Here is a 10,082-nt window from a genome sequence, read left to right on the forward strand (position 1 = left end):
TGGATCCATCTATTGCATTTTACTTTACTTTACTTTACTTTACTTTATTTAGCAGACGCTTTTATCCAAAGCGACTTACAAGAGGAAGACACCAGCAATTCTCGTTCGATTTCTATAGAATATTGAGTTTACAAACTAAGAGCCCTGATAAGGCTCAGACTTGTCAGTGAAGTCTCATTTAAAAACAATGAGCAAATATGGATTAATCATGCAGTTTGTAACCAAACGGAGGGGAAATGTGGGATCCTTCAGGACTGTAGGTGCCGCCTGATGCCTCTTCTGCTTCCTGTCAAATATGGAAATTGTAATGAACAGCCTGCAGACCCCTGCATTGTTTTTACAGTCTAATTGTGGCATTATTAAAAAGTTGATCTGTTTATCTGCTTTGGCACACTGAAGTGTGTACAACAGTGTTATGAACAAACCTCAGATGAGGGTATTTCTTTTTTTATTCTTCCAAAAATATGGCTATATGCTAGTATGAAAACTAGTATTCTGACCCTATATAGTCACAGTAGTATGTAGTAATGAAATAGTAAAATATTTCGGTCACGATGAACTTTTAATGCTGAAAGTTCACACAGTAATAAAATTGCAGGACAGTTATTATGTTCTTCGTTCAGAATACAGCATCATATCTGCAATGTTGTAAAAGGAATGTCCTTCAAAGTAGAAGACAGACAGCTGAAGAAAGAAGTCAGAAAGCTGTACTGATGGTGTGGGTGAAGCCTATGACATGGGAGGTAAGGAGAAGGTGCTGTCACCGAAGACTTTGAGGATACTGTGACACGGGCATCCTCAGGAGAGCATATTGTCCCCTGTGTGAAATACGTAGCCCACAGCTTATGTAGCCCACAACCACATACAATATGTCTCAATGGGCTTTGACAGGCCCTACAGTTGACACCCAGACCCACTTCTGCACACAAGGAAAAACACAAAAAAACTGGAAAAAAAGTGGAGAAACCTTAGAAAGGAGTGAGACAGAGAGAGAGTGACCTCTTTCCAGGGTAGAGTGAGCTTGCAATTGGTGTCAGTGTAGGGCTAGTAATGACTAATTTTAATGCTAATGGTGTTGGTGACCCTCTGGTACATTTCATGCCGAGTCGTCTTATCAGAGGCTCATTGGCAGGAATCAGGATATAGATCAGCTCAGGCCGAAATAGATTAAACTTGGGTGGTTGGGACAGAGTGGCTAAGGTAGATGCCTGCACACATGTTGACTGCAACAATGGTCCTGGTGGGATGAGCCTATGTGAGATGAGCATAATATATGTGAGTTTAAACTGTTCAAGTTTCTGGAGAAACACATGGATGTGGAACACAGGCATGGGACAATGAGTGAGAGGTGTAGGAAATCACGCTGCTGAAAAACGAGTATAGAATAGAATGGAATGCAAATTACTTCAGTAATTTCACAATAATTATTATTGCTTCCATTCATATTGCACTTTATTTCACACTAAGTGCATTTGATATATACTTTGTATTCCATCTATTTAGCTAACACTTCCATCCAGTGGAACTCATTATTAGTGACATGGACCCCTGGAGTAGTGATAGATGGTTAAGTGGAGTCACGTAACCCACTACCACCATCTTTCACAAAGTAAAATGAATGAAAAGTGATTTAAGAGTATAGTGATATAAAAGTGTCTTGATGATGGGTATTGAATAATATTTACTTCTCAAGGTGACACACGGATTTGTGACTTCTTCTAGACTTCAAAGAATTCATATAAGGCCTTTATGAAGCTTTGTCCACTGTATGGAGAAGAAGTTTTCCTGAGAAAACGTTTCTCACTATGGCCCAAGTACGCAAACACATGGTTGGTGAGTACACCCTCTCAGTTCCATCACTTACTAAAATATTTGTACATTTATGGCATTCAGCAATGTTCATAGCCATTTAATATATTTTATCACTGTCTTAGGAGAAGCCTAAATTAAGACTCAGGACTTGAATGGGGCTCAGACTATTGGTTCTGATTAACAAAATGCAAGTAATGCACTTTTTTTGACTATTGGTATTGTGTCCTTTATTTGTTGCATCTTTGAACCTATGGGAGCCATCTGGAAGGGAAAATGTGACCATCAACTGCCCAGTGCAATTCTAGAAATTTGACCATCATGGATGGCTGTATGAAAGATATGGAACATTAGGTCTTCATATTTGTACCATAGTTCATGTTGTACGGTACAATTGGTATGTAATGCTTTGGTCCATCCAGATCTGAGAGTCCCTGTTCAGATGAACATCAAAATAACAAAATTCCTGTTTTGTTGTTCTCACTCCAGCCCACATGCATCTACTAATGCATCTACTCCTGAGAGCAATTTTCATTCAAATCGGGGTTTTAGGGAAGCTGGAGCTGTTCGCAGCATCACATTCACTGCACAGAATCTGGCCATCTTTGGGCGAACCCCTGCACATACTCACAAAAGAGTAAACAATGCATTCATATTTCACAAAAAACTGTGTGAATGAATCGAAGCACCCTGTGGAAATCCATTCAAACATGGAGGGAGCAAGCCAGCTCTCTTTGGGACCTGAACACAAGTATCTGTTTTGCGAGTGTTGCTAACCGCTGTGACATCATGCCATATACAGATCAATAGTAATTTTTTGCGCAGTTTGTTAGCGTTTTTCTACATAAACAGAATGGTAAATGAGAAAGTGAACTAAAGTGGTTTGAATTGGCTTTTGTTGTGTTTTTTGGGATAGATCATTTGCCATATATGTATAGTTTTACATGGCAAAAGTTAGCATTTTGCTATCTACATTTCATTAAAGTGAAAGTTAGTATTTTGTCATTGTTTTGCACAGCGCAGCACACGGCGCACACAGCCCACACAGCGAAATATGCATTTAACCCATCACCGCAGTAAGGATCAGTGTAAGGATCAGTGTGTGGTGATGGTACCTTGTGCCACCTTGGTGGTACCTTGATTTGAACCCGCATCTCTTTGGTTATGAGTTCGCTTCTGTCACGATCCGGTCCGAAAAGGGGTTACTCCGGTCCGGTTCATTGTTGTCATGTGAAATGTTCCCTAATCATTTTCACCTGTGTCAAATGTATAAAGCTGCCCTGTTCGTTTCTGTTCGCTGTCAGGTCTTTAACGTTATGTTCCATGTTCACCGGTGTCTACGTCTCGGATGTCCCCCCTGTCTTGTGTTTCACCATTAAACCCCAGTTTCGTGATGTCAGGTGAAAGCGTCCTTCATTCGTCGTCACTCTTCGTCCTGCTCTCCGTTCACCACATTTGGACGCCACCTGACGCAGCCCCGCTGAGATCGGAGGAGCCGCGACTTGCCGGGAGGACACCGCCAGCTTCCTTGTCCCTGGCCTTCCATGGCTTCTTGTTCTGCAGGGTCCCGACCCCTGCCTCTCAGTCCAGTGTCTGATGGCGTTGAAGGTGAGGAGCGGCCATTCAGCGGGGCGAGCCGGAGACTGACAGGGAGCGGCAGACGCATGCGGATGGCGGACGAGGTGCCGGTACCACACTGGCCCGAAGCCGTCTGCGCTGGAGAACCGCCGCTCGTCCATCGTGAATACCGGACCATTCATTCATTAATTTATCATTCATCTCTGCTCATCTCTTCTTTTCTATCCTGGTTCACTCGAATCGATTCCATTCGATTCCTCTTGTCCACTCCCTCCTTCATGGACTGCTTCGTCTGGCCTGCCAGGGGTCGTGCCATAAGAGGGGGGATTCTGTCATGAAAAGGGGTTACTCCGGTCCGGGATCATTGTTGTCCTGTGAAATGTTCCCTAATCGTTTTCACCTGTGTTAATTGTATAAAGCTGCCCTGTTCGTTTCTGTTCGCTGTCAGGTCTTTAATGTTATGTTCCGTGTTCACCACTGTCAACGTCTCGGATGTCTCCCCTGTCTTGTGTTCCACCATTAAACCCCAGTTTCGTGATGTCAGGTGAACGCGTCCTTCATTCCTCGTCACTCTTCGTCCTCCTCTCCGTGCACCGGCCGCATCATGCCCGCATGGATGTGACAGCTTCCTTACCTGCTGGGCCACCACTGCCAATTTTGAAACATCAGTCACAGATGCAGCTGTGTCTCTTATACAACAGTTTTTTGGGTTTCTCAGCTGTCATATTTATTCCACTGATGATTCAGTTTCTCTCTTTGCAGAACTGCGGCGAACACTTCCAGTATAAGTACCAGCTGTGGTCCCTCCCATATGAGCATCCGCATAGGGCACAAGCAGTTCATGTGCTGTGGAAGGGATTTGAACGTGAAGCAAAATTTTGATGAGCATATGAAGACACATACAGGTGAGCCCAGTGTGACAACCAGAGGATATAGGGCAGTCCGAGTTGGGAGCTCTTTCCCTGTTCAGCCCTCAGTCGTGAAACCCAGCATTTCTAGACATGGGCATGTGTGCAGAGTGTGTACAAAACTGTAAAATGTGGACAATAGGGCATTACCATGATAATCCTGTTACAACCCAGCTTCCTGTATTTCACATCAAGCAGAGAGAGAAATGTAGTAAAATGATACTTAAATGACTAAATTGACCAGTGACCAAATTTTGAGGCTTGGAAGAGTGAGTTTATTACCATGATTACAAAATGAAAAAAATCACTTTATACTTGTACATTTTCCCCTCTAAATGCATTATGTTTCTGATTTAGTAGAAAGGAATGTTTATTTAATGAGATTTATTTTATTGAATTTCCCTTCACCCTCTGCACATAAACTGCTAATCATTTATAAATTATTCATACAAATAATTTTAAAGAGCAGTAGGATAAATTGATATGTTATTAAATTGATATGTTATTATTTTAAAGCTTCCCTCAGATGGAAAAAGCATAACATAACAAATGCAATCAAATTTAATTATCATATAAATCAATACAAAACCACTACAACAAAATATCATTCTTAATCTGATATAACCTTCTATTTTCATAAAATTCATTAAATTGGAAATATAGTTCAGGGTGGTCTATCATATTTTTCCATGGAATTCTTGACTCCCTCTACTGGTAATGAATGTTATGATGCAGGAGAGCCTGCATGGTCAGACTAGCACTTTATTACTTTGTATTTTATCACATGCAGAGGTGGCCAGTTTAACATGTACAGTATTTTTAAGAAGCTTTTGAGAAAAGATCCACTTTCACATTGATGGCTTGGCTGATTGTGTCACTAAAGGTTCCTTGGTTTCCACTCCCTTTCACTTGGGCTTCACAGTTTCTTAAGGCGGAGGGTATTGAGATGCACTCCAAGGATGGTGGCACCTTCAGCGTATCGGATCTCCCTCAGGACACCGGTCCAGCAGCCCTCTTCCTCGTCAAACCTGTTACAGAGGTTCACACTTATATTTTCAGCAGTTGTGCAATATTTATTCATTCCCTGTATACTCTTATATAGCCAGAGCCTAGAATAACAGTAGCTCATTGATGCTCGTTCTTTATTTATTTGCTTATTGGTTCATTTTAAAAACCATTCATGACAATCTGAGTGCCAAACAGCTATTCACAATAAGGGTGTAGCGTACTTCACTTCATTGATGGTAACGTGAAAGCACATTGTAAGTCGCTCTGGATAAGGATGTCTGCCAAATGCCTTAAATGTAAATGTAATGTAAATATACTTGTGTGCAAAGAGGGCATGTAACTCACTTCCAGATATCATTCATCTCAGTGGGAATTAGCTTGTCACTGCTTTCACTGGGCATCATGGCATAGCCACCCACTGCATACAATGACCCACACAATGTGATCAAGTTCAGTGAACTCCTCTCCTGTGGAAACTCCACAAAATCAAACCACCTAGGAAGGAAAGTGTTCAAAGTGGGTAAAAATTCACCTTCACATTGAATATGCACATTTTTTTTTCTTTAAACTTATTTGCAGCTATGCAGTTTACTGTATATATTTATATACAAAAACTACTGTCTAAGATCTTTCTAATGAAAGTGAAGTTAGAACAGTTACATGACAGTTTAATTGAAACTGGGCATCAGTATGAAACCAAAATGCTCAAATCAGCATTTTTGACGACAAAAGTGTCATGCTTACGTGTTTTTTGCAATATCGTAGACCTCAATATTACTTGTTAAGCCATCATCAGTCACACCAGTGACTACGTAGATTTTGTCCTCATGGACAGCAATGCCAAATAGTGAGCGGGCAGTCTTCATAGGGGCCAGGTCTTTCCATTCAAACTTGGTTGGGTTGTAGACACAAACCCTCTTTAGGCACTTCCTGTTTGAAACAACACTACCTCAATCATGCTCAGAGTGTTATAAAGTGTAATCAGATGGATATAGCATTCCTTTCTTCTGACTTTTACACATACACTTACTTGCTCTCAGACTTTCCACCAATCACATAGACCAGTCCTTTATGTGACACAGTTCCATGTCCATATACCGCATATGGAAGAGGATCGGATTCTCCCCATTTGAATGATCTTTATAAAAGAAACATATGATTATAATACCAAGAATAAAAATTACACAGATACAGGAGAGCATCAGCATTTTTTCACAAATTGAGCAGTTTTATGTTTATTCATAGGGCAGGTGTGGCCTAGTGGATAAGGACTAGAAGGGTTGTGGGTTCAAGATTTGAATTTACTCATACACACATTATCACTCATGCAGAATGTTAAGATTTCATTTGGCCTGTGACTCACAAGACAGCAGTTGAGCAGCTGTAGACTTTTACTCACTGTCTGTCGTAGATCATGACAGAGTCCAGAACGTGTTCTCCCTCTTTCAGTTCTTTACCTCCCACAACAAAGATGGAGTTTTCCGCCTCAGTCAGGCCAAACAGGCAGCGGGGAGTTGGCAGCGGCGGCATCCCCAGCCAACTGGAGGTCATCGGATCAAACTGAGTCACAGAGACAGGAAAAGAAAGAACAGAAATAATGGATTGTAATTATCATCCAGTTGGCATATGTACTGCCACAGATAAGCACAGTGAAATTTGTTTCTTTTCTTCAAAGATTACTCAATTTGTGTAGATTTAGAAGTATATTTCCATTACAATTTTTCATCATTGTGAACATCCTCTGAGATAAAAAAAATGTTAAAAACATTTTAATGTCTTTTTTTACATATAATAACTAGGCAACAAATCTAGTCATTCCAAGTTCATGTCAAGATTAGCATTAGCATTTTGAAAGCCATACCTGCAGGAAGTAGGAAGTGAGAGGGTCGTCTTTGTTTTGCTCATCATAGAAAAGCCCTCCTACCACAAAGATCTGGTTCTCCTTGGTCACTAAGCTACAGTGGTTCTTGGGGACCTCTGTGGATGAAGATGCTACATAACACTCATTTGCTGCTGGGTCATAAGCAACAGTTCCGGTCTCGCTGATCATTAGTATGAGCTCAGTTTGAAACATGCCAAAGCGCAGGTTGTCATTAAGGATTGCAGGAAGCAAACTTTCCTCTTCATCATTATCCTCTCCATGTGTCTTAGGAAGCATTCCGCTTTGAGCATCTTTGATGAGTTGAAGCTCCTGCTTGATCTCTGGACTGGATCGGATGAGTTTATGCCCCTCCACTTTCCTCACAAAGTAATCCTGTGGCATCAGTCGAAAGCGTATACAGTGGAGAAGACCTGTCAGGTCTTTCAGTCTCTCCTGTTCATTATAAGACACCCAGTCCATCACTGACTCAAACACCACCTCCTCCCGTGCCACATTGAGGGAGTCGCAGGAGATTATGGCAGCCAGTTCACTGGGACCAAGTTGGTGGAAGTCCTGGTCACGTACAATGACCTCAAAGTGGTCACAGATAAAGTCCCGTGCTTCAGATGCCAGGCGGGGGCAGTCTAGGAGAAGGCCCAGCCTGAAAATGGCCAGGCAGTTGCTAAGGACCAGCTTAGCTTGAAGATAAGACACACAGACACTGAAGATAGAGGGTATCTGGAACCTGTTGGCTGCCATGAAAATGTCCTGGACATTCTGCTCTGTCAGGTTGATGTCTGAAGTGTAGATGTACCTGAGGAGCATTCCCATGATCTGGGGCTCCACATCCTTCAGCTCGACCTCACGCTTCCTCTCCTGCATGCCAGACAGGAACATTGTCTTGAAGAAGGGGCTGCTGGCAGCCAGGACCAGCTGGTGGCAGGGAAACTCACGGTCCTTGATCTTCAGCACACAGTCCACAAACTTGTCGTTCTCCAGCAAGTCGCAGAGGCCGTCCTGCAGTAGCGTCTGCTGGTACATCCGTGGCTCCTGTACCGGGTCAACAGGCTTGGTGGCCATGTTGTAGTGGTTTTGTGGTAGTGGTGAACAGTATTAATTTTAAAGCACAGACAGCATAAGCATGCGTGGGTGAGCGAGACTGACTGCATTGGCTATACCGGTTACAATTGGCCACACCCCCTCAGCTGTTCCCAGCCATCAGAAAGACCCCTAAATCTCTGCTTATTTATAGCCGACGTCCCGCGAAGCTTCTAGCAACCATTTTGGAGAGGCGGAAACAGGAGCTGCCTGTCCACCATCTTCACTCAGGCCAGTCCTGGTCAATACGAAAGAGCATGACTACGGGGAGTATCAGATCTCAGAGACCTGGTGGTAGAGTAAGCAGTCCATTCCTGTACATTACTGGGTTTAGGATCAGTTCATGTTAGGGGAAGGTTAAAGGGTTCCTGTCAGATTTATTTTGTCATGGTATGAAATGCATGCTTTGCATTCAATTGAATATCACACAACATTAAAATAATGAAATGGAATAATGCTGATGGAGGAGATTGTGAAACTGAAGTTGAATGCTTTCGGAAGTGGACAGTAACCCTGCATTCCTGATCATTCTGGAATGAGCAGCAAGACCAGGAGATCAGATCATGCTTGGGGTAGTTTGTAAAGCTGCTTCCCATATAAACATGTCTGACCACCTCAATTAATATTTTTTTTAAAACCTTCAGTTCTCTTAACATTTTTGTAAGCCTCTTTTGCATGATTTGTATTGTTGATGCAATTCCATACAAAAAATACAAATACCTTTGGCAGCATATTTTATGAACATCATGTTTTCATTTTGTTTTGTGCAAAATGTCGATTATTGCTGTTGGTCAAAGTGAAATTATTTGGTAGGTGAACCACAAAGCAGGAAGCAGTGGGTATAGAAATGAGTTTTTTCTCCACGTGTCTCCTCATGTGTCTGTGTCTTTCTTTTTCGTCATGGCCATTTTGTCTGAACAAACCACACCAAGAACTCTGTCACATAAAGCTGGTTCTGTCCCATAGTTGAAGAGTTTCTTTTCTTGTAAATTTCCATCAGAAGCATGATTCAAGATTTGGTTCATTTACATGAATAATCTAGTTAAAATAACCTAGTAACCCTGCAAGTCTGTGACTAAAATGTGATTACACTTTTCGTTAATGTGACATGGTGTCTGTTAACCCACCAACGCCTCTAGGTCTAGGAATAAAAAAAACACTTATTCCACATCTGGGATTAAAAATAATCACAGATATGGAGTAAAAAAAAGTCTGATAATAATAAAAATAGCTGTTTAAGATGCTTTTTTTCTACCAATTATCAATATGTTCATCTTAAAGACAAGTAGAGTGATATCTGCACATAACTGTGTGTGTAATCAGCTGCTCAGCTAACGGTGTGACAGATTTCAGTGTGAGAGTCTGAATGGTGATGTAAAATGTTAATCTCCTCACATAGGCAGATGATGATAACGTCAGGGTGAACAGGAGTATAAGCGTTGTGAATGCTGCACCATGTCAGGACACCCCTCCCAAAATATATTTATGATCTCATTAAAATGAGCCCTTCAGAAGCACTCCGGAGAACTTCGTGGGGCAGTGGTTGGCCTCCTAGGGGGTAAGGAAGCGGCCCCATAATCAGATGGCTGCTGGTTCAAGTCCCGAACCACCAAGGTCCCACTGAGCAAAGCAGCGTCCCCACACACTGCTCCCCTGTCATGGCTGCTCACTGCTCACCACTGTGATGGTTAAAAACAGAGGACTTATTCTGTTGTGTCACCATGTGCTGTACTGTGTTTCACAGTGACAATCACTTCACTTTCACTTCTCTCTCAATCTTTTGATATGTGTTTGATATGTGAAAATCAGATACACACATA

General features: G+C 42.0%; 1 protein-coding gene across 1 annotated transcript; it reads right to left on the minus strand.

Annotated features, from left to right (window-relative positions):
- Positions 1 to 4,559: 4,559 nt before the first annotated feature.
- Positions 4,560 to 8,332, minus strand: klhl40a (kelch-like family member 40a). The gene is made up of 6 exons (XM_028977479.1): positions 7,165 to 8,332; positions 6,703 to 6,863; positions 6,334 to 6,441; positions 6,048 to 6,233; positions 5,649 to 5,798; positions 4,560 to 5,323 (listed from the first exon to the last, which is right to left on the minus strand). The coding sequence occupies exons 1-6, from the start codon at positions 8,242 to 8,244 to the stop codon at positions 5,212 to 5,214; spliced, it is 1,797 nt and encodes a 598-aa protein (XP_028833312.1). The 5' UTR covers positions 8,245 to 8,332; the 3' UTR covers positions 4,560 to 5,211.
- Between the last annotated feature and the right edge of the window lie 1,750 nt (positions 8,333 to 10,082).

This window comes from Denticeps clupeoides, chromosome 4, assembly GCF_900700375.1.
Source record: "Denticeps clupeoides chromosome 4, fDenClu1.1, whole genome shotgun sequence".
Lineage (NCBI taxonomy): Eukaryota > Metazoa > Chordata > Actinopteri > Clupeiformes > Denticipitidae > Denticeps > Denticeps clupeoides.